The sequence below is a fragment of the Echeneis naucrates genome, chromosome 16 (genome assembly GCF_900963305.1).
Source record: "Echeneis naucrates chromosome 16, fEcheNa1.1, whole genome shotgun sequence".
Lineage (NCBI taxonomy): Eukaryota > Metazoa > Chordata > Actinopteri > Carangiformes > Echeneidae > Echeneis > Echeneis naucrates.
Window position 1 is genome coordinate 12,712,953 of NC_042526.1, and position 24,791 is coordinate 12,737,743.

Genomic DNA, 24,791 nt, shown 5'->3' on the forward strand with positions numbered 1-24,791 from the left:
ATCAAGTCGTGTTGCTTTGATTTGTTTAATGAAACAATTACATCTGTCACTTGATCTGAAAGGAAAAAGTGTATAAATTTCAACATTTTCAAATCGTTTGGACATACAAACAAAAATATTTACCTCGGGGTCGAGGCAAGTGTTCCTTACTAAAAAAAAAAAATAAAAAAATGCGAGCATGAACACATTATGTTCATTTGTACATGCACTTTTTTTCAGTAAGACAGATCCTTCATTTTGATTTGAGAATGACCACTTACAATATATTTATTATAGAAAAATATATTTCAGACTTTAAATTTAAAAGTTAAAACATCTAAGAAAATTTGTCTGCTCATCACAAAATAAAAAGAGTTGTCCTTCCCTGCTCCTTCCACCGTATCTACAGTCTGCAGCAGCTGTTAAGAGTCTTCTTGGGGTTGGTTGGACTCAGTCTGACCTGAGAATCTGACTGGCGCCTCAGTTTGACATTTTTCTTCACTTCTCTGTGGAAAATGGAAAAACAGTGTTGCCAAGGTTTGTGGAGGAAAAACACTTGAAACTAGCTCTGTCACTCTCTGGCCTCCTACCTCGCTAGATGAAGCACTGCCTCAACAACGTTGGTTCCTTCTTTGGCACTTGTTTCGCAGAACAAGGCACCGTATGCCTATGAGCAAAGCATCGACAAACCTGAGTGGAGTCAGCTTACTTAGACACCAGGGAGGCCAGGCGCCTGTATAAACACCGTTCCTATTAGGTACAACGAAAAGTTACACACCTTGGCCAACTTCTCTCCATGCAAACTGCTCACACAGCTTCCCTCCGCGAGCTGTTCTCGGAGGTCCACCTTGTTTCCAATAACACATATGGGGATTTTCTCATCTGTTGAATCCTGTATAAACACACCATGTTGTGAAACACAGCCTTGTGTTTTGGTGAGGTCATTCACATTCATCTTCTTCATGTCACTCAGCAACTCCAGCTACCTGAATCTGATCCACCCATGCTCTGATGTTGAGAAAGCTGCTCTCTGAAGTAACATCATAGAGCAGCAGGACGCCGTGAGCTTTGCGGAAATAAGATCTAGCAATACTGCGGAACCTGACATACAAGGAAAATATTTTTAGTCTTGACCCATTTTAATTGACGTCATGATTTCCAGCACTACTTCCTGAAGAAACACTGAGTCAGTGCACTACCTCTCCTGCCCAGCTGTGTCCCATATCTGCAGGCTCGTCCTTTCTCCATCCACTAACATTTTCTTCATTTGAAAATCAACTCCTGAGAATTGAAAAGCAGATTTTCAAGTCTGAAATCAAGACTGCATCAAGGCCTTCATTAAATGTGACATATTTGCAATGGCACCCACCCAGTGTTGTCTGAATGTCTCCTCTGAATTCGTTAAGAGTCAGTCTCAGCATGAAGCTGGATTTTCCTGCTCCAGCATCTCCAGCTAAAACCAGACGGTACATCTGCGCTGGTTCTTCCCTTTCTTCTATGTTGGTTTCTAATGGCTGTGTAAATGAATAACACGTGACAGTCTACAGGGAACCCATTACTCCAGAAAATCTGTGCAATAAAAATTTTTACTCTTCTTCCCAATCGATGTGATTTTTTTCAGTTTTTGGTGACTTACATTTTTTTTAATTAATATGTGCAATTTGCAATTCACCACTCTACTATTTAATGCTACGAACAGCAGTTGCAGTATTGAAATTTCATGAAAATGTGAAAAATTCTAAACCTTTTGACTTGTAGTGTACAAATGATGAAAACAAATACTGGGGGGATGTCATGCATCATTTTACCATTGTAGAAAATGCAGACAAACGTCTTCTTATGGATGATGTGAAGGAGCTAGATCTGCTGGGAGCCACTGATGCTGCAGCCTCTGATTTTACCTCTGATATCTGACGAGCAAAACACTGATTTTAAGTCCTGACAGCTCAGCAGCATATTGATTATTTATTGTGTATATTACATTATATGTGCTTAATGTGTGTTCTGACCTCAACATCAGAGGGGATGCAGGAGTAACTGTGGTGCACCGTTTCCACTGAGCCTCTGCTGTCATCACTATCGTAATCACTGCCTGAGCCCTCAGCTGTGTCCATCGGCAGTGAGACTCCACTGTCCAGGTATTTATCAGCCCAAGTCGCCACATGAGAGTACTCTGAGCTGCACCAAAGCACCAACAGCCACAGAGGCTTTAGCTGTGACAGCTTCATTAACCGAGATCAATTCACAGATTCAACAAAGTATGCTTAAAAATGTTTATATACCTGCTGTGGTTAAATGTGCTCTGTCGGAGGGGTTTCATCTTTCGAGCAGGGATTTCATTTTGAGGAGACAACTGTTGAGCAGGTAACCAGGAAGGCATGTCAGGGAGGAAACTTTTACACTCGAACTAACGAAATTGGCAGCTTGTATGTAATGTAGAGCCAGTGGGTATGAGGAAATATGTCATCAACAAAAAGAGACTCACCCTTCTTTTAGCTGCAAGCCCTTCATTCGCCAATGCAGAGCGAAGCCCATCGTTGCTGTCGTACAGCTTTTTATTTGTTTCCCTAATGATGTGTTCAAGGAAAAACAACACAATGACATTTACTAACACACAATAGATGTGTATAAGACAAGCTGTATTGGCAAGTGAGGGACTGGTGTGCCCACCATTTAATCTAACTCTTAACTACTTTAACTACTTCCTAAATATCCAAACTGGGCAGCTGTATCTACTGAGGACAGACTTACTGTAGGATCTGAATCTGACTGGAGTATGACTGATATTCCATAACCATCATCTTCAGCTCTTCTGTTTCTCTGTAAAAACATACACACATATTGTATTTGATGCTGGGTCATTTTTTATGTAATTCATATTTGAGTTGATTGTAATGTTAGCACAGGGTGTCACCTTTGATGTTGAGCTTTCTGGTCTGCATACATGTTCTTCAGTTTGTCCAGCTCTGAGTGCAGGATGGCGATCTTTGTCTGGGCTTGCAAAAGAGAGGCGCGTAGATGCTCGTTTTCCTGTGGAGATTTAAGGCAGTGTGTGGTTACAGCACATGTGTGATTTATTCATATAATCCAATCTCTTCCAACATGACTTACTTGCGAGAGATTGCTGAGTTGTTTGTTCAGTCTGATTACTTCCTCCCTTGAATGGTTTAATTCAGAGTCTTCTTGGCTCTACAGATGAGTAATTCACACAAGTATACTGTTAGTTCTTCATGATGTTGATGATGCATCAGTGGCAGAATTTTATCACATGCAGTTAATAGCTTTTGGCAAAAAACCCCAAAACAAAACAACTTCAACTAAAACCGGTCATTTCGTGTCCACATGCGTGATAAGATTGCTTATAACAATTTTACCACAATATATTAGCTGATAGTCTTTTTTTCTTAACTAGCTATCAAAATAATTATTTAAATAAAACACTTTAAAAATAAAATTTGTCCAGTTGCCTTTGTAAAACTCTTAAAACACAGCATACACCAAAAACATTCTGTTTGAATAAGAGTTACCTGTTGATACCACCTGACTGTTTATGTATTCAGTTCATGTTTTTTAGCTACTGCATGTTTACTATGTGATATAGAGTGACACTGGGGTACTTCGGTCCTTTTTAATTTTAAAACTATGGTCATGCAATGATTTTTGCAACTGAAATAAAACTGAAACTGAGAAAAAGAACACATTACTAAAAAAAGATGATCGAAGATGATTGAACTTCTCTTTTGCCTGCTTGATCTTGGTCTTTACTGCCAGCAGCTGTCACATTCACTGAAAGTTGTGAAAAAAAAAACAAACCCAACAGCAACAACAAACAAGTGTCTGGTAATGAAGACCAATAACAGTTGTAGTCTTGACAGCCACTTTAGACGCAACACATAGCTAAATCCTGTGTATATAAAATTTTGGCTTGTTGCAGTGTTGTTATCACTTGATAGTGTGTACCCCAAGAAATCACTCACACTCACACACCATAAAAAATGAAAGATTTTAAAATATACTCAGGTGCTTTCTGACAAAAAAGCAAGCACAAGAGGAAATAGTGCATGGCATGGTAATGTAGGGGCTGAAAGTGTCTAAAAACTAACAAGGTAAAAGACATTTTTGACCACAAGCAAACTCTTTCCCTGATCCTCATTTAAATTCATCTGCACCAAATTTCTGACTGCACTGCAAAACTCCAGAGAGCAACTCCTGTAGTTATAGTAGAGCTGGTAGAGCTGTACATTTATGATCAGACTACCCTGCATGTATTTTAGCGCAGAGACTTGACCACTCAGGCTGGATTCAGAGGTAGAATGATCTGCCCTTATATCTATGCATTTGTCATTCTATGAATACACTTTTTCTCTGATAACACTATACAGTGGTACACATAAAGCACAACAAGCCCCTGAAAAATATGTCTTGGCTCATCTTTCTCTTGCCCCCCCCACACTGTGACATCTGTTTTCTTTGTTAGATTTTTCTTTTTTATACACTTTTATTCTCTATATTCCCAATATTACAGGGAATATAGGAGAGGCACAGGAGAGGTGTAAATATTATTCCCTATATTTTACCCTACCCTAGCCTTTTTTTGTTTTTTTCTGTCCTGCTTACTGCAAGTGCAGAAGCAAAATCTGGCCAAGAGGGGTCACTGGAGACACATCTGAAATGTACTTCATTCCCTGCTGGATCTTGACACATTGCAGATAACACTATGTGTGGATTCAACATACTCAGTTTTAATGTCTTAAAAAAAGGTACTCTTGATGAGCGACCTAAAAGAAAATTAGATGACAGTTCCACTGCCAAGGTTTCCCAAAAAAATTACCACATGGCCGCACATACAGGGGTTTTGCGTTGTCTTTCAGGTACAGTGGACTTTTTTCTGTCTCTTTAATGATACATGAAACTATTAAGCCATCTTCACACAATCCATTTACTATGACCCTACAAAGTAAATAAACATTTCTGTGCTGAAACTTACCTTTAACAGTCTGTCCACAGTCGCATGCAGGTCTCCAACCTCATTCGCATGCTTCCTTTGCATGGAAGCCATAATTCCTTCCATTCTCTTACACTCCTGCAAACATGAAACCAAAGCAGTAAAGGGGCCGGCTCAGGCCTTGAAGAGCAGCTTTCATCTGACTTTACAGAGGCTCTTTGTAGGGAGAGATTTAATCAACTGCTGTTTGCTGTACCAAAAGAATGCAGGTAGCTCACTAGAACCAACAAGAATTGTGTAGAAAAGCTACAAAATATTTTTTCTTTTTCTTTTAGTCAATTTCTCTGTGCACTCTTTATTGATTAAATGCTGCTCTAACAGCCAATTCATCTAGTTTATACCTAAAACATGGACTTTTTTACAAGCATTCAAATGAATCACAGAAATAATGGTCCACAATAAATTCTGCAGGTATCTCACTCACCTCATCTCTCACCCTCGCCTCTGTTCTGGCAAGTTGTTGTTGTATATCGTCGTCCAGTTCTGCCAGCTGACTGTTGCTCATCTCCTCAGCTCTGTTTGAACAGAAATGTACATTCGTGTTTATGTAGGCAGATTCTACAACAGCAGTCCTAGAGATTAAAATAGCAGATATAAAAATACAAATCAGTTCACCTACTATCCGTATGTCAGTTGTACCTGACTGATTTGACTCTAAACGTGCTGAAGTTGTGACTGCTCTACTCTTGTCAGACAGCTCAGACCAGCCAGAGTCAAGGGAGGGACAGACTTCGAAGCAGATTCCAGACACACTAAACTTTCTCACACACTGAATTTATTTTATTTTTTAATAGTTTTAAAAGTTTTTTTTTTGGTTTATTTGCAAGTTAAGCTTTCAAACTCTGTTTTTTCTTTTAATTCTGATAATTACAACAAAAAAGGTGAAAAAAATCTAGCTCGTAAAAAGGATAAATAGAACAGGCAGGGCAGCACATTTAAGTCTTCCTACTTCCTTGAGTAAGGAATGTCCCCTTTCACATGCTGTGCAGCTACTGAAGCAGAGCGATTATACACCGAAACAAAAATGAGTTACACACACTCCGTTCCCATTTGTAGGCCTCTATTTCAATAGTTAATTTAAGGTGTCAAGGGAAAGGTTACTTTTAAGGTTTAAATGAACGGAATGCTTTCTCAAAGCAATTTCTTGTCCCTGCTGTGTACTATTGTGAATATCAGCAATTACTGTGAAAATGCTTAAAATTGACATTATCTTTTGTCTACTGTTAACATCATTAGACTAACTTTATGATCGTCTTCAAAATATTGCCTTTACAAAATTAAAAACTGAAACAATGAAATGTGAATATACTTTTACACTGAGCACGTAAGTAAAACTTTTTTTTTTTTCCAGACAGCTAGGACCACTTTTTCTCGTTGGTGAAGACGAAACCAGAGATACAAAAGGGTGAAATCAGGTCAACTAAAATGAGATTACAAAATTTTCTCCAATTTATTATCTTCCCATGTGTTTCATATCACAAGAGGGCAGCATGTCACCACAGCTCTGTAACGTCAGTGAGTACATTCATGGTTGGTTGATGGTTTTTAAAATGCGATCGGAGTCACCTGCATACAAAGTGTCAGTCGTCATTGACATCCATGTGATGTTACTTTGTGTTTATTTACTGCTCCCCCATTTAACAACCACTTCCTCTTTTCTGTCCCACGGTTGAGATGCGCTTAAATGTGACTCATTCTTACCGCTTCAAGCTGGTCTCGAGCTGTTCACACTCCAGTTTGGTGTCCAGGCTTTGTCTGAGAAGAGAGCGGATGATCTCCTCATACTGCTGCAGCAGAGTGACGTTTGCAGAGGAAGAAATGGTCTGGTACAGATCAGCCACCTGCTCCCTCAGACTGCAGGAAGAAGACAGGAAACAGGAATGTCAGTGCTGCTTTCTCACTGATGTAAGAGATAAAAGCCAGCTCACGGAAATATTCTGTAGTAACACAAAGTAAGCCTTCATGTTAACGTATACAAAGTAACACTGCGTGTGTTGTGTTGTGGACCGAAAACAAAAACAGACCAAAATGCTGACACTTAAAAAGCCTTTTCCGGAGCTTTCGCCTGCACCCCACGGCCATCTTCGCGCTCGGTTGTCATGGAGACCACCTGTTGATTACACGACAACGGAGCGACTGTAATTAAATCCACCTGCTGAGGAGCGGTGGGATGCGACTAAAACCTGCGACAAAGGCCAGTAAGACGGCGTCTAAGTCAAGTGTTTGACTTATTATTATTTTTTTAATCTATTTTCGATAGTGCCAAACCCACGTCATTAAAACAAAATAACTGAATGCAGTGCGGCGGGGCTCAAACTTGTAAGACTGAGATTTGATTCTCGTTTTCAGTGTGAGCCATCAGGTTTGTCCGAGAGCTTGAAAATAAGTTAAATAATAAAATAAAAATAAATAACACAGCAGCTAAAGAAGCCACCGAGTGGAGCTCCGTTAGCTACGCTTTACCGGACGGCTAGCTGTTTAGCTAGCCGAGTCCTGGAGCACCCGGAGCAGCCCTCCAGGTGGGTTTACCTCTGGGACAGCAGACACTCGGCGTCCATCCTCCCCAAGAACTCTTCCCTCGAACAGTCCTGGTTTTGGGGCGACCCGGCGCCGAAGGACGCCAAGTCCAGAGTCTCCGAAACTTCATGAAACCTGGACGAAAACTCTCTGTAGTCGATGTATCCGTCCCGATCCGCGTCGAACTTGTCGAACAGAGTTTTGATCTCGGCGTCCGGGACGTTCAGCTCCCGGCAAACAACCGTGAAGTCCTCGTACTCGATCTGCCCGGATTTGTCCACATCGCAGGCGGAAAACAGTCTTCGGAGACTGGGTCGGTCCATGATTTTGTTTGGGTTTTTAATAAAAAATGGCTCATAAAACGCGAGGTTAAAATTTGACGCCGCCTCTCCTGATTTCTGGCTTCTGTAGCCCGATCCACCAAAGTAAAAGTCTCAATTAAGATCTCAGGAGCTGCTCATTGGCCCAGATCTCCGTGTAGGAGGGCGCCCTCCACATCCATTAACCCGGTGAGTCCATCCGATACTGCACCGACCAAAGTGGGTTTATTTACTTTGCCTCATTCGTCGGTAGATGTCATCCATACGTGCCATGGCGCTGTCACACAATAGAAACTTCAGATAAGTGCTCACCTGTGTTTGCCTTTCAGGTGTGGAACTCATGTGAGTTTATCTGACACTCCCCTTTGTTCTCCAGGGTTTGCAGTTTGTGTCGTGTTGCTCGGTCCACCCTTAGAGATTGAAACTAAATACTGAGATATGTAATTATGATCGTATAAAAAAAAAAAAAAACTGTGGCCAACACTCATCCAAATAAATAAGCACAAACTTACTCTGCAGGATGCTGAGGAGAATGTTTTAGTTCACAAAATCACCAGCCATTCAAAAAAAAAAAAAGTATTCATTTGATCTTTATTTGAAAAATTAAAATAAAGTGCTTTTTATATACAGTACAAAAAAAACAAAGAAACAAAAAAACAAAACAAACAAAAACAGTAGTGATGTACAAAAAAAATTACAATTAACATTTTTACATTGGCAGCTGAATTTACAAAACAGTTTTACATAGAAACTTTGTTTTACTTATAATTTTTTACAATACATGTTGACAAGAGTCAGAGCAACTTGTACTGTCACAAACAGAAGGCCTGACTATAGTGGTTTATTTAGAGAAAGCAGACGATACTTTCACTATGGCATTTTTAGGCTTGGTTTCAAAAAAGCATTTTCAGTACCTGCACATATTTTACTAAATCATTTTATATTTTTTCAGCATTTAGCAAATTTAATATTGTTGTTATGACAGCAACTTCACTAAAAGCTGCCTTTCGTTTATGTTTTCATTAACAGTCAAAGCATGAATCTTTCATATTGCATGATGTTTAGAGATGACCGGTATTTGCTGTGTTTGCCATTTACATGAAATGTAACATAATACTAATATTTATCTATAATTTATTATTTCAAATTCAGCCAGTGGTTATTTATGTGCTACAATTTAAGAATAAAATTTCGTCCCTGACTGTGGTTGAAGCCACCATAACAAAAAATAAAAAATATAACAAACACCTCATGAGAACATACTGTACAACATTGACAATATTAAATTACATGTATTCACTCCTGTATCTGAGCAATGGCCAGTCCTGTCACACCTACAGTGTAGCATTTGACTCTACAGCACTACTACCTGGTTAGATCATTATCCCAACAGGCACATCTCTTGATTATTGTATCAGAAGGCATTATCCATTTTCCCCAAGGCAGATTTCTCATCAAACCTGCATTGTACTAAGGCTTTTCAACAACATGTGCAAATCCAATGCATTCTGGGTCGAGCAACATGCCTTCCTGCATGTTAGTGAACTTTTTATTTTGCTGGCCTCATTACAATTCTCGAGTCAAACTCAAGTTAGATGAAAAATGCTTTCAAGTTACTTTAAGCATCTGAATCATTAATTTGGTGGATAAAATGGTTTATAATTATTTATCTGTGAATATGGAGATAGATTATGAAAGTAATAATGGTTATGGTTTATTATTAGATGAAAATGAAAGTTATTGCTTTTATGGTTGCCGTTAAAACCATTTAAGCAAGCAGACAGCCTTTTCTTCCATTCATTGGCACTCTGCAATTAATATATATATCAAAATTGAGGTTATACAGATGTGTTATTTAACTTGCTTTATTAATAGGCGTACTATTTTTAAATATTTATTATAGTTTCCCTTTGAAAGTAGTGATAGATATTTAAAACATCAATGAATGACTAAAATGACTAGATGTCTCCTTGTAGTAAAAGAATAATTTTGGATATATATTTATATCACATTGAGATGAATTAACAGCCAAAGATTTACATTTTCATAGTGTCTCTAATCATTTGTTTTTCCTGTGCCAGTCTTTCAGAGTTTCATTACCTTACACGGACAAGTACATCAAAATGGCTAAGATCTCTTGCATACTTAGTGTAGTGAGAGTGAGTCTGTGTGTGTGTGTGGGGGGAGGTGGGGGGGGGGGGGTGCATATTGGGGTGTGTTTGCAGTGCCACTGATCCTAAAGTCATTAACAGTGCCAACACCTTTGTGCTTACTCAGTCTCAAGGTGAGGTTATCTTGGTGTTTACCCCACTTCACATTATTTGCTTTGCATAGACGGCCTATCTCACGAAGAACAGCATGATAATACCTGGAATGAGTTTTTCCCTTTATCACATTTGGTGAAAGAAAACCCTGTTGAAAGTCAGGCTTCCACAGAGGAATATTTCTATCCACTAACATCAATACTAAAAAGCAACATTTAAGTCATTTATGACCTTATAATCTTTTTTTTGGTGTGTGAAGATTGAGGTGGTGAGGGTTTTGCAACATTTCCATGTAGGCAATTCCTTGTTTGTGTCCTCTTTCAGTTAACTAATAATTCTTTTTGATCAACCTTTTTACTGCTTCAACAGGCGCTTCTCTGAAGTCCTTCTCTGTTGCTATGTATATTTCAGCCCAAACAATGAATATGCTTGCCAGAATACACACAGGCTATCTAAAAGAAAGTATGACAGGGCATCTTTTATTATCTCTCTTGCCTGCCACTGACTTGTTGCTGTATTTTCTGGTGTGAGTGTTGACCTCGCTACAGTACAGAACATAGTGCATAACCTCATTGAAGGGTAGGCTATTACCAGAAGAGAGAATGAAAATAAACCCCCAAACATTGTCATCTGTTAATGGGAACATAGCTGAATATCACTCTGCATTTCAAAGCATCCCCTGTGAATTATGTGGCCGGACTGAGCTGCAATACTATAAAATTCAGGAGCTGAATCATGGTTGCAACACCACCTCTACGTTTGTTACATTCCTGTGAGCCAGGTGTGAAAGCATTAAAAGTCTGAAGGCAAACTGGAACTTCATCAGCGTGCTTTTGAATACACTTGAATAGAGAGAGGGATGTGTGACTGTTGAGGGAATAAAAAACTGTTGTGGGATTAAAAGAAATGTTTGTCAGCCACAGGAGCAACCCCCCTTCATCCCCCCCCCCCCCCCCCCCCCCCATCCCCAAAAAAAAAAAAAAAGACAAAGTGCAAAAATCTGTGTAATGAAATGTCTCTCCATGAAGAGTCCAATGTTCCTCAGTTTTCCCTCTCACAGGGTTTTGTCTTTCGCAGCAAGTGCACTCTTTCCTGTCAGTTTAAAATAAATCACTCCACGTAATATGAAGCCAGCCTCAGACTATGGAGTCTTTTATCTCAGAGCCCAGTCTGACTCTTGGCCGTGGGCATGTGGGTGAAATCTCTACGTGGCTCTCTCTTAAGTTCAGAGGCTTCTTCTCTGATTCTGAAAAGCTCTTGCTGTTGTCAGGCGACGAGCACTCATGCGGTGGAGTGCTGCAGATGTAGTTGTCGTTAAGGGTCTGGTAGCCCTTGTGATCTGACACTGATGCTGTGACTGTGTTGCCGTTGAGTGGCAAGTTCTCAGCTGGTTTCACCACTATTCTGGACTTTTTCTGCTGCATGTTGGGGCACTCCCCCTCCTTCAGCATAGACTTCATGTGATCACGATTCCTGTACACCACAAACAGAGAGAAGACCACCAGGGAAAACACCAGGAGGGAGCAGACCACAATCAGCTCATTCCAGTAGGTCTTAGTGTTGATCTGTGGTGAGCGGGCCTTCCCTGGCAGGATGATGAACTCTTCCTGGGGAATCTGTGGTGCACGTGAATGGCCTGTTAGGGTGGTGCTCTCCTGCTTGGCTTCGCCCCTCACACAGTAGTTTGCCAGCAACTGCCGGAAGCCTTCCTCCACTGACCAGCACTCATAGGTTTCCTGCCTGTCAGCTTGAGCTACCACTACCAGCCCCCCCTCCGGGCTGGGGTAATGGAAGTGACCTGCACTCTCACTGAACTCCCATCTCCTTTCGGCCAGATTAGACCGCAGCTTGCAAGGCAATACTTTGAAGGTGTTGGCTGGGATAATGATCACCTGGCATGAAGACATTCCTGTGGTAAGATAAAGAAGAGAGACCAATGTAGTCAAATTCTACATGAAATAATCTGCACTGATTTATCTGCTGCTAAAGTTATTAGAATAATAATAATTTTATGACACAGTTTAGAGATGTGTATATAAACCTCAATTTAAAACAGAGAAAATGAAAAAGCCAGCGCAAAATGCTGCTCTCTAAGTCTTTGACTGATAAGAGAAGAGGAGTTCACTTACGTGTAGGTGGAGGTTTAGGAAGCCGTGGGCTTGGCACAGTCTTGTTGCAAATAGCTGATGTGTCTGCCTCATCTATATCCTGCTGCCATGTTCTGAAACAAATACATTTACTTAAAAAGTGCAGGCAAACGTAGTCCCTTACTGTCTTATAGCCACCACCATTAAAATTTTTTCTCTAAGCATTCACTGCAGAAAACGTTTGTAGATGACAGAATGATATATACTTTCTTGTTGAAGCTTGTCTGACATCCACACAGTGCCGTCCATTCCAGGCACAGTAAGGATCCCTGGAGAGGATGCACTCCCCGCAGCTCTGATAATTAGTGCAGTTAGCAACTGGGACCTCCACCAGTTCAGAGAATGAGGAAATATAAAGCTGACCCTGTGGAGGAGCGATGACAAAGCAGGGGAAAGAAAGGAAGTGCCCCAAATACAGTTAGTGGGTTACTATTTTCATCCAGCATCTTCCTTGTCTGACCATGAACTAAATATTTTACACTTGGCTTTTTTTTTTTTTTTTTTTTTAAACTACCGTTTTTGCCCTGAAGTACAAATCTATGCAAAGACATGCCAGGACTCAGGAAGTGTCAAAATTGCAACTGTTAAAACCCCAACTGTTCACTGATACCCTGAGAGAAAGTTGCATGTAATTAGCTTGGTGAACATGAGGTCTGCTTTGGGCTGTGACTTTGTGCCTCATGGCATCTCTAAACTGCCCATAAATGCATTTACGGAGCCTCTTATTAGTTCACATCGTGGGAAAACTCTGTAAAACAAACCAGGCTTGTTTCCTCTCTCAGTGCCTCACCGTACCTTTTCAGTATCCAGCTCAATGTGCTGCACTGGTTGGGAGTCACGGAAGAGCACTAGCTCCTCAATGATGTGCATCTTGTTTTTTACATTAATGGCTTTATGAAGTCTTCCATCATCTATAAAAGAGAGACAACATGACTTGTAATTAGACTAAATCTTTGTGAATGTTTTGGTGGAATGCAAGCTGATACCAGCTGAGAGTGTTTTTGTGTGACAGTGAATGTGGGTGTGGAGACCTTTACCTGTGCCAATGAAGAGCACATTATAGGCCTTTTGTGCTGCCAGGACTCTATGGACAGCAATTTGGCTGTAGCGAACGTTGCGTTTCAAGAGGAGAGGCTGGCTGCGGATCACGCTATCCATTAGAAAATGGTCTTTCACAAAATTCAGAACCTTGTCTGGCATGTGCAGGGAGGAGGAGATTCCCTGCTTTCTGGCAGCATTTGTGATACACTGTGGAGGCAACACAAAAACACATAGTCCCCTTCATTTTTGGCATGAACTGCAGCTAAATTTTTATATTTTTATTTTTAAATTTTTCTACGATTCCATCGTGATAAATTGGTCAGGAATGAAAGCAATAGTAGTTTGATAAGAATCAGATTGGAAGCGAGCAGGGCAGCCTTGATCAGCAGTCAAATTTGAGGTTGTGACTGATGAGCTGATATGACATACTGCTTTTGTGTTGACATGTATGCGTTTGTAAGTTCCCCAGCAGAGGGCAGCAGACAGGTACTCACGGCACCAGGTCGAGGTTCTGGGACAGGATGGTTGTATGTGTACCACTGTTGGGTCTCTCTGTTGACCTCTCTGTATCGCCCACTGAACGCTTTTTCCACTTGGTCCATGGTGAAGGAACACACTGCAGAGCTTCTTGAAGCACCTTTGTACCTTAAAAGACAGACAGGCATCTCAACATGTTTAGTTTCAGAAGTATAATCTTGAAGAAAGCTGTCTGTTTCTTTATAGAAGCAAACCAGCTCCATATTTAGAGGACAAGGGACAAAGGACTGGCCTCTTTTATTTGAGGCTGATATTTTCATACATAGCCCCAGTTAAAACAGATGTCCAAATTCTGCCAAAGAATTAACGGGCCACCAACTATCTTCAAAAGCCTTCAAAACTTAAACTGTGAATTTTGAAGATATTTAACCAAGAATATCAGAATCAACCTTGAAACATGTAAAAAAAAAAAAAGTATGTTGTAAATTCAGCTTTCATTTTTTATACAAATATTCCAACAAATCGACTGAGCTACTTTGATGTCCTTAAGGACAGCTATGAGCCTGCCTGGATTGAACACAGCAGTTTTATCACAACATGTGTATCTGCACAAAATATGTTAAGGTACGACATTGTTTATTTTGGCAACAGATACAGTGAAATATCGTCCTCACCATTGAGATGTGAAGACTCCATAAAACAGAGTGTGCTTCCAATCCTCGGGGCTGGGTGTCAGCACAAACATGTCTTGGATTATGTTAAAGGGGAACCCATCATCAGGCAAAGAGCACAAGAGCTGAGCTTTCAGGAAAGACGTCCATTTCTTTTGCAGAACTCTCTCTCCTCCCATGTCACCCTGCAACACACACAATGCAGGCAGAAAGAATTTAAAAACGTAAATCTGTAGAGGTGACTGTTGACGCCTCTGAGAAGCAATATCATTCACAAGTGTGATCTCATAAAAGCTGTGAAATGTACACCATATATATATTATTATTGATACATTATTCCCCTAATATATATATATATATATATATATATATATACAGTCAAATTTGAGGTTGTGACTGATGAGCTGATATGACATACTATATATATATATATATATTAGGGGAATAATTATGTTTTTTTCATTTACCTGCAACTTTTTCTCTGTAAAAACAACAAAGAATTGAGCCCAAGGGTGAAGCGGTTTGATTTGATGTAATTAAAAAACATTAACCTCTAATGGAAGAACCACGCTGAGCAAAATCAGTTGTTGCCTCAACACAGATATACCCTGAGGTAGATTATTTCTAGGTCACGAAAGCAATATACAGCTGGCTTAAATAATAATAATAATAATAGTGAACACTCAGGGCTTTGAGGAGGACAAAAGCTTCTTAAATGAAAAAGAAGAAGACACATTGCCCCCAGACAATCCCCCTTCACTGACACGACTGCTGTTCAGGGCCTTTGGCATGAGCCTTCAAAGTGAGTGGCGCAGGAGTTCCTTGGCACGCAGATGAATTTTGAGAGAACCTCCATCTTTAAATCGTTGAAGGAAGGACATTTATAGGATGTAATGCACAATTAACGGAAAACTTTGGGCAATTAAAGGTGACTAAATGTTTTACCAATACCAACCACACCAAAGAGCTTATTTTCTTTTTGGGAAGAGACCTGATATTTAAAGATGATGTACCAACCACTCTGAGCGTGTTTACATTCAGTTCATGGTATCAATTATTCCCATTTTTTTCAAAAGGACAGCTCTAACCACATAAAAGTTGGCTGTCGGAGGAAATGAGCAGAAGACCAAAGAGAAATACTAAATGATCTAAACTACATGAAAGCCTTGAACGTGAAGGTTCAGTTGAGTCCACTTCAGTATTACATTAATCAGAGGAAATGGCAGGAGAAGATGGGAGGGGAAATGGCACATGACCAGTACGGAACTTCAGATGCAATTACTTATAGTAGTAACCCAGGCAGATAATGAGCATCATGCGGTATATCCTCTGCTCCTCCTTACTGAACCTAGTTTTAGAATTTAATGCCACTCTGTGCTTAAACTGACTTCTGAATAATTGAAGCAAATGCATCCCATTCATTAATCTCTTGTAAAAAGCACCCATTGTTCAAAAGGCTGTTCAAAATCCTATGAACACGCCGGGTAGTAATGGTTTCTTTCTGGGAAACAGAACAATCCTGCAAATGAGAACATGCTTTGCTTTGTTTTGTTTGTTCGGAGAGAAAAACATTGTTTATCATTCCATAGTTGGAGTCAATGAAGTGAAACCTGTGTAGTAAGCACCTGAATAAACAAAGAGCAGGACTGCAGTCAAACAGGGGATGAGGAGAGACAGGAGTGGGACCGTTAATTTATTTGAACAGGAATTGCTACTTACTTAATGAAAGTATTCCTCTAAGAATTTAGCTCTTCTAAAGCTTGTTCATAATATGTATTTGACATTTTTTAAATAATATCTGTTTTACTTTAGTTTCGGAAGCCAACTTCCAAAAACACTGGCACATTATTGCTCATGGCCCTGTGGGTCATCTGCAGCAGGATGCTTGCCCTGAGCACATATTTGAACAATATGAGATGACTCCTCAACAACATGCCACATGTGTCAAAATATTTAGCTAACTATTAACACGTATTATTTTTTAAATTGAAGCTTTGGTAATGCCGAGTTGATGACTGCATGAAAAGAAAGAAAATATCAAATCTGATGGCCATGTATTGCCTTATATGACAGCAGAAAACTATCAGGACACACATTGAAAATAAGAAAGATAGCTCTTCTCTGTGCTGGTGCTCAGCCATAATGAGTAAGAAAAAAAAAAGCAAATCTTCTGACATGACAAGAAATATGAAAAAGGTCTTTTCTGTCCGCAAATACCAGCTTTAACTTAGGTGGGCGTCCAACTGCCGTCTGATATGTTTTCATTCTCTTCAGAATAAACACAATTGTTTGCAAAGAGACAACCGGCGGTCTGATCAGACAAACCCGGTTTAGCTGTTCGTAATGTTTACAGAGCAGAGAAGAATAATAAATACCTTGCGAGGTCTGTACTTTAGTGCGAATGGTCGCAAGTATTTCAGCAGGTGATAATCTGTTTCAGTGCATGGATCCTTGTTCTGCATCATTCCTAAACAATTTGGAGTTGGCAACTGATTGTTATTGGAGCACTAATATCTGGCGAAATACGGTAAGAATAGTGGGAGAAGAGGATCTGGAGAAAAAGAGCCAAACGTCGGGAAACGTGCACGAGGAATGTTTTTCTCGAACAAGAGATCCTGTGCCACTGCCCAGAAGGACTGTAAGCGTCATAGGTTGTATTTACGCTGTAAGAAGCTTTCAGAGGCCTGGTTGTATAGGAGCACTGTACTGAACACAAACACAAATGAAATGCACAAACACACAAATAGCACCCCCCCACCCCACTTCTTATCTGATAGATTCCTGCAGTGATGTGAAGGTGGTTTTAGAAGGCAGAGCTCACAGGTAAGGAGACCCCTTCAGATGGACCATCTACTTTCAAGTGTCACTCACCTTGCACACCCGAGCAATCCGTGACACAATGGTGTTGTCAAAGAAATCAAACTCCTTTCCTGCTTCACTGAAGAAGAAATAAATCTTATCGTCATCGCCCACTAGGTTGCCTTTGGGAAGGCTCTCCTGTATATAGGCAGAGCCAACAAAGGCGGGATCTGAAAGAAAACCAACATGAACAATGCTGTCAACCTATATGCAATCCTGCCATACAAGGATAGGCATCCCTATTCCCTCTGACACCCTGAATGGAAAATTCCATTTTAATAGGGACGAGACTGCACGTAAACACTTCTCATGTGACTTCTCACAGTATTATTTCAGATAGGAATCCGAGAATGATATTTATCTCGGACGTGATATTCGGACGTATGGAATTTTTAATATGAGAAGATATAATGAAAAGCTTCAGCACGATACCTTGGAGCCAGTTGAGGGAGTTTTCTGTTTTTAGAGCAGTTCCTTGGCTGAGACTTTTGTAAATGATGGGTTCATTTCCTTGGAAATTACTGACGGTACCAGAGTACAGCTCTCCATCTGCAACGCAGTGAAGAAGACCAGTATAATCACAGTGTTTACCACAAGGGAATGGGCTTCTGCGTCATACACAGTAATGAAATCCAGAGGTTGCGTCCAATTTTGTCTTGATATCAGCCAGGTTTATCTAGTGACTTTACTCATTCCCCTAGTGGCTTCAATAAGTACAAGCATCTAAACACAGCCTGGATCTACTGACAGTCTTACTCAGACCTACCGGCCATGATGGCGGTGGACTTGTACTCGGGATTGAACGGACAACGGCTTCGTCCATCTTCTGTAACTATCTCCCCAGTATCACTCTTCACAAAGGAGAAGTCTGAAGCATTCTGTTGAAATAACACATTGGTTGATAAGCAGTGCTGTATACTCCAGCGTTCATCAGTCCCTCCTTAAAAGAAGAAGTCAGTCAGTCTTTGGTTTAAGTTGAAACACAGGCCATCCCCGTATGTTTGGTATGATTTGTTGGAAAAGGCTTTGGATACAACTGGATCGATCTTGATATAATCTGATTAGAAGCATTAAATATTTTGATCCTTTTCCCCTTTGGCACAGGACATAATATAATAATGCATGTATATTGTATCTAGCTAGGCAGGAGCTCATTCAGACTGCCGAGTAAACCGATGCAGGGAAGCAGATGCATTAGATAGTCTTCTCCTAGAATCCAATAAATAAGCATCACATATAACGTTTTCGGCTCGATGCAGCAGGTCAGTGGAATAGAGACGTGACTGTCTCGTGTATACACTTACTATGTAAGCACAGATGGGGCTGAAGGCGTACGTCCCACAAACATACAGATGGGTGTCGTTCATACGCAGTAAAATCTTGATGTAGTTGAAGCAGTCAGTCTGTATGAGGAATACACAAAGCGAAATTCATGTAAAAGGTAAACATGTATTTATCCACTTGTGTCTCTTTCCAGTTACTCAAGTATGTTCAGTACTTGGTTTGGCCCTATTCATAAAGGTAGTCTTTCTGATCTTATCTATTCACACAACAACACAGCTTTTCCCAAAAGAGTGTTAGAGAAGTCATATTCCTGGTTTACAGAAGCTTATTAGGTAATAACAAAAAATGTTCTGCAGACTTCACCACAGTCAATTCAAGTAGTTTACATATTGTCAAACTGTGTGCTTGCACTGCAAATTGCATTGTTTGAGATCTAATTTCCAGATTTCATGTCATTTTTTCATGCAATAGCTTTCAGATCACTTTCAGTATTCAAAACACACGCTGATTTCTGTCTGTTAATCTGATCCCTCGGAACGAATTGTAACAATAAATTCACAAGGTACTGGGACTGTGTGTGTACAGATAAAAGTGGTAGTTGAGCAGGCAGACAAACAGAGACAGAGAGTAACAGAGGAAAAGTTTGTTTCAAATGAAGGGAAAAATCCATTGTTTTGGAATGGAAAGTTATAACTTGACAGGAAATGTTCCCCAGTTCTGGGTTTGTTTCCAAAGTGCCATGTAACAATGGTCATCTTGACCAACATAGCAAACCTGCAGTCATAAATAATGTGTGAGCCATCTGAGTTCGGCTACTTGAGATTTTATACCAGCAGTTCACTGACCTGCAGGTCTTTGCCTTTGAAACTGCACTCGTCTCTCTTCCTCTCTGGAGTTTTCCATGTGAGCTGCAGGAGAGATAGAGTGTCAAACACATACTGTAGGTCTGGTTTAATCACATTGCACTTCTGGGATCATATATTTTTAACTGTAATCACATTGAACCTATTGCAACAGCATTTATATTAATACACTGCGCTATATATATGTTAGCGCAGTTTACAGACGCCTGCACAGTCTACCTCTTACATTTCTTTGTAGCTTTGCCGCGCTGATGTCAGAGAGGTTGAGCGCAAAGAGACTCTCTCGAGCACCAACGTACAACATGTTGTCTTCTTTGCTGAGGAGGACAGAAGTGTAGTTTAAGACTCCGCCAGCTGAGAAGCTCCTGGTTGTCCTCTCCTTTGCATCTGGGAAGAACAGATGCAGACAGTCAAGGCAAAAAGATTTCATTCCTGCATTCAACGTGCACAGGTAGGATATTCAGTGTATTGAAAACTGTTACACGATGCTGACAGCAGAAAATGCATTAAGGCACCTGAATATGCAAATTAACTGTGTCCTGCCGGAACATTTGATATACAGCTATACAGGAGATGGTGGAACTAGACACAAGCATGATGCAGCTCCTGTCAAGCCTCATCAAGTTCCTCATTCCTATAACTACAGCAAAGACGATTATACCGTTCCAAAAGATGTTATGCTTTAATGCTGATGAAACTTTGTGTCTTCAGTTTGTAATAGACAGTTGTAATTGTTGTGGCCTCGATACACCGATAAAAATATGAAGAAAAAAAAAATCTACGTGTCTATGTTTCATTATGTCTGTGCGTGTGCAAGCTCTTCATCAGAGAGACAGACAAGGTGATGAGAAATAGAAAGTTCCTCACAGCTGGCTTTGTTGTAGCCACATTAACACGTTGTGACTGATGCCAAGGGTTAAATCATCAGCTCTCCTAATCACTGTTTTGAAGGCCGGAGTGTATCTCAGATTGCAGCAGCCTGGAGATATTCGCTGCCGGCGCAGGTTGAATGACTTGCCTTAATTGCATGCCAGTATAAACAGAAGCAGAGAGCTGAAAGAAACCCGAAGTGACTGAACTTCTCAGACATGACCTTTGTTCCATAATGTGATGAAGGACAGAAAAAAAATAACAGACCAAAGAATTTAATTTATTTGATTGAGCATTCAGTTATTTTTCTCAATGATGCGTTAAATTTCTCCGCTAATGACTTTATGAAACTTATTGTGGTGGGCACGGGGTCGACATGATCTTTCGCTCATACATTTCATTCGTTTTATTTTTTTAGGACCCTCTTCTTGATACAAAAACATCATCACCTACTTTCTCAATATCTGAAATTGATTTGGCTAATCTATTTCATCAATATTTTGAAACCCTAACCCTAATTTGAACTGTGATCATTTTCACATAGACTTGAAAGGGACGTAAAGTATAACCACAAATATCACATTTAGAGAAAACAGCAGTATTCAGATCACTTAATAGTGTATAAATAGTTACCAAAGGTTGCTGCAACCACCAAATGTCCCGAAAAAATGTTATATGGGGTGAAAAGCAAAAGAAAACAAAAATATTTAAGTCACAGACACTTACAATCTTCCAACTGACCAAAAATAACATTTATACACATTTTTATATCCAAACCTCAGAACATTTTGTAAAGCTATCTGGATTTCACCTTGCTGTGTATATTCCCTCAGTCATTTTTTGTCCTGTGGTATATTCATCTAGCATATTTTGTTTTGATTTTGATTTATTATTTCTTTTCTGGTTTCTGACCAAGCATAATTCTGTATCCTTCCACTGACAAATAATATGCTCATACATCTTAAAAACGTAATGCACTGTAATATTAATTCAGTTGATCTTTACTATTGTCTGTTGACTTTATGACGTCATTTGCTTATTTTAACTTTTTTGACGGCTGTGGTTCACAGGAATGGTAGATCGCACTGGATTAAACCCCCAGTTGTTTGTGGCAATAGTTACAATTATTACACTTCCGTGCATAAAACTAATCCCGTCTAAATAAAATAAGGTTCCATTATGCTCTACTGATAATGAGCACGTTTTGGATATGCACCCTCTAGTACATGTGACCTTATATAACCTCCCTTCAGTGGGTAGTTACAGGAGGTTGAGCGACTTCCTCTCCCTTGGGAAAATAACAGGTTAATAGCAGACCATCGCCACGGCAACAGAGAGCCATATTGCAGTAAAAGCTGTCCGTTAAAACACAAGGGGCTCCGCTCTGCATACTGTACACAGATCCACTGGGGCCAATTCTCACCTTTTCACTGTCATTACGGGATAAACGGAGGGCTGCTCTTTGCTGGTTCTCTGTCCTTGGGTGAATGTAATTGTTTCTTACAGTGAGAAGACAAAGACAAAAGAAAAAGCCCAAACCAAAACAAACGCTGTAAGGGAGGATATCTGCATAAGTGTTCCCTGGAGTCAGATCACCACTGTCATACTTAGCGACCACAGCCGACGAAGAAAAACAATAGGGCCCTTAATTGAGTATCATTGAAGAGATCCGGGAGGGTTTGAAACCATACAAAGCTTTCCATTCATAATTTAAGCAAACCATTCATCATCTGTCAGTTTAGACCTATTGGTTTACAAGTCTGTATTTCTCTGAGGCTTAGATAATTGCTAAATGGTATACTTGAACGAAATACTCAATGAAATCATTAATGAAAAGTATTTAGCTTTTAAACAGAGAACAATGTTGAAACTGACTGTAATCAGTGTCATATCATACAAACATTTGGTATGCATGAGCTTTTGAACTTCACTGTTTATTTTGAACTGACAGTCGACAATTTTAGCCAAAATAAAGAGCCAGGCATTTCCCCCTTTGAAGGCTGAGCAGTTATAATCACTTACAGAATCCTGAGACCACAAAACCAGAAGAAAATAACTTCTGGGGGTCAATGAGTGTGTGCAGACTGTTACAACCAAAACAAAATTACAGGTTAATGAGTGTATTCGACTTGAACTTGTCTTACTCCCCCCTTTGTGTCAACTATAGAGACTCTCCTCTATTGTTGTTCAGGTTTTTGTGGTTGAATCCTGAGGGGCCATTCCATGACGATGCAATGCCCAGTAATGTTGTGGTGCACAGGAGGAAGAGGAAACAGACAGGACAGCTAAGATGGAGCAATGAAGTGGGGAAGAGCAGCCACAGTGTCAGCGTCAAATGGCCAACATGACACCAGTGAAGAGGTACGACAAAGATCCTTTGTGGATGTAAAGTGGAGACACTCTGCAGTGGCTCACTGCATTGAATGGATGGTTTTTCCAATTTTTCCATACTTTTCAATGTATGTGTCTTGGAACACATTTTAAATATACATACATTTTGAAATGATAATGGAAAGGAAATCATAATGGTCCCTGATGATGGAGATGCTGGTCACAGGTCAATCAGACAGGCAACCCCCTCATATAAGTGCCCGAACAGCACACTGAGTGGTTCAACCTCTGATTGCTTTAAGCCGTATGTGATCATTGCCATTATTATGTAATTAAAAGTAATTTGTGCAAATGGCACTGCTAAGTGGACTGAAATTTTCGCCTCAACTGGCTTAGTAATCTATTTAGAGCGGAAATTAATTATGTTGGGCTTAAAGGAACCCTTCTACATTTTTGCCGCTGATTTCCTGATGGGTCTGCATCCAAAAAAAAGTTAGCCAGATAATTAAAAGTGTGGAACATTCCCTGGAGTAATAAGGAAAGTGTACAGTAATTTGTCCGATGGTGCCTTTTTTTTTTTTGGGGGGGGGGGGGGGGGGGGGGGACAATGGTAACAAGCTGATTGAATCAGTGCCCTCCCTTATGAAGGGCTGACTCTATCAGTTCCTACAGCTGTATGTTCAGGAGATCAGACGATTACATATCTAATTTAAAGCACCTGATCTTGTCAATTTACTGCCATGAACTTAACTATACAAGAAGACACAACACATACAGACAAATACATCGTGCAAATGGCAAATGAACAGTGAACTGTGCTACAAACTCCTCGCAACTCGATCTGAATCTGTTAAATATTTTTCCTTGAAATAACAGAGAATTAGGAGATAATTGTTTCATGATTAAAGTGTTTCTTGACAAACAATTATAATGCTCTTTATAAAAGGATTCTTTTATATTGGCTGTACAAAATTGTTATCGAGAAAAGAAATCAAAGAGAAACTTGAGTAACCTTTTGAATGAACAATAAACACAATAACAGAAATGCTACCAGTTACTGTGAATGATATTCAGTCATGGTTATTTAAAAATTGTGTTTTTGTTCATAAGATTTCATACAAAGATGAGGATGCAACAGAACAGGAGTGTCTGACCAATCAGCCGATAGCACAGTTTAAATGCCATCATCTTGGCTGAGTCAGCACTTTAACAGAGGCTATACCAGAGAAGGATGAATAAAAAAAAAAAAAATCTCACATGCAATGTACTATGCATAAATTCTTCCCCTTTGCAAGTCAAGTGAAGGTAAGGCAGAGACTATTTGACTTACAGGTAGGTGGATTCGACTCCACCATTACTCCTCCAGGAAAGAATCCACACCATCTTTTAGACAGACGGGGTCAGTGGGAAACCCCAGAGCATGACAAGTAAATCAGAGTCCTCATTTCAAGGTGGAAAACTGTAATGTAGTTTATCTCTTTTGTTAAAGACAGTGAGGATCGTCAGAACAACTTGGCCACCTTGGCTGTTAAATTCTGCTGCTCAAATAAAGAAACCAGAAATTATACTTATGTAGTAATTAGGAAGTGCCCGCTCTCGCCAAGCAAATTAACGGCAGGTACAATTTTTGGCTTCATCTGCCAACCATACAGGATAAAGGACTTTGCTCAGGATAGCACAGATGAACCCTTGTAAATCAAATTGATTTAACAAGTGGTTAAAAGCCTCTTGAGTGTAAAGCAATGCCCACTGTGACAGGAAGATGTAGTGCCAACAGGAGGCCCTCTGGTCCAGTGTCAGAACTACCGCTACTGTCAAATTGTCTGGTGACTTCCAGGAAAAAAAAAAAAACAAACAAACAAAAAAAAAAAACAGGCCATACTGGAGCTCTAACTGAATCACCCCCAGTAACTTTAAACTAGCTATTAAGAGCTGCTGCTAATGAGTGATGGTGTGGGAGAGTAGACCTGAGGAAGCTGAAGGATGAGACCGAAGCATCAAGACAACAGACCAAGAGGGTCAATTCACTGGGAGATTCATTATAAAGTGCAGAGATGAGTATCACACAGCGGGAATGGGCACTTACAGGCTTTCATGGGGCCTTTTACTGGGGATAGAAACTAATCCGTTAACATTTAAATACTTTTCTCTATATCTATTAAA

The 24,791-nt window shown here is 40.0% G+C and overlaps 2 protein-coding genes across 3 annotated transcripts in view; both read right to left on the bottom strand.

Moving 5' to 3' along the window:
• Positions 1-11: 11 nt before the first annotated feature.
• Positions 12-8,135, bottom strand: rasef2 (RAS and EF-hand domain containing 2). 2 transcript variants are annotated; one of them, XM_029522712.1, is made up of 17 exons: positions 7,514-8,135; positions 6,686-6,838; positions 5,409-5,556; positions 4,967-5,062; positions 3,091-3,168; positions 2,894-3,009; positions 2,731-2,799; positions 2,465-2,546; positions 2,262-2,332; positions 1,989-2,157; positions 1,788-1,889; positions 1,349-1,493; positions 1,179-1,260; positions 966-1,080; positions 758-871; positions 570-646; positions 12-485 (listed from the first exon to the last, which is right to left on the bottom strand). In XM_029522712.1, the coding sequence occupies exons 1-17, from the start codon at positions 7,822-7,824 to the stop codon at positions 383-385; spliced, it is 2,031 nt and encodes a 676-aa protein (XP_029378572.1). In that variant the 5' UTR covers positions 7,825-8,135; the 3' UTR covers positions 12-382. The 2 variants fall into 2 exon arrangements, with proteins under 2 accessions (XP_029378572.1, XP_029378573.1); XM_029522713.1 differs by having other exon boundaries at positions 5,409-5,499; positions 7,514-8,133.
• Positions 8,136-11,083: 2,948 nt separating this feature from the next.
• The window catches only part of sema4ba (sema domain, immunoglobulin domain (Ig), transmembrane domain (TM) and short cytoplasmic domain, (semaphorin) 4Ba), a 33,322-nt gene continuing 19,614 nt past the window's right edge, over positions 11,084-24,791 (bottom strand). The window contains exons 3-15 of the mRNA XM_029523746.1: positions 19,654-19,814; positions 19,410-19,472; positions 18,585-18,683; positions 18,047-18,158; positions 17,713-17,829; positions 17,293-17,450; positions 14,425-14,606; positions 13,768-13,918; positions 13,270-13,480; positions 13,028-13,143; positions 12,439-12,596; positions 12,215-12,306; positions 11,084-11,994 (exon numbers count right to left, since the gene is read on the bottom strand). Of these exons, the coding sequence (XP_029379606.1) occupies positions 11,222-11,994; positions 12,215-12,306; positions 12,439-12,596; positions 13,028-13,143; positions 13,270-13,480; positions 13,768-13,918; positions 14,425-14,606; positions 17,293-17,450; positions 17,713-17,829; positions 18,047-18,158; positions 18,585-18,683; positions 19,410-19,472; positions 19,654-19,814 (2,393 nt within the window). The 3' untranslated portion in view covers positions 11,084-11,221. The remainder of the gene's footprint in view (positions 11,995-12,214; positions 12,307-12,438; positions 12,597-13,027; positions 13,144-13,269; positions 13,481-13,767; positions 13,919-14,424; positions 14,607-17,292; positions 17,451-17,712; positions 17,830-18,046; positions 18,159-18,584; positions 18,684-19,409; positions 19,473-19,653; positions 19,815-24,791) is intronic.

Coding starts and splice junctions, on each gene's coding strand:
- rasef2 (XM_029522712.1), bottom strand. CDS start 7,824: ATGGACCGACCCAGTCTCCGAAGACTGTTTTCCGCCTGCGATGTGGAC. Junction 5,063..5,408: donor AGGCGAGGGTGAGAGATGAG/GTGAGTGAGATA, acceptor TCATGTTTGCAG/GAGTGTAAGAGAATGGAAGG. Junction 2,800..2,893: donor CAGAAAGCTCAACATCAAAG/GTGACACCCTGT, acceptor ATGTTTTTACAG/AGAAACAGAAGAGCTGAAGA.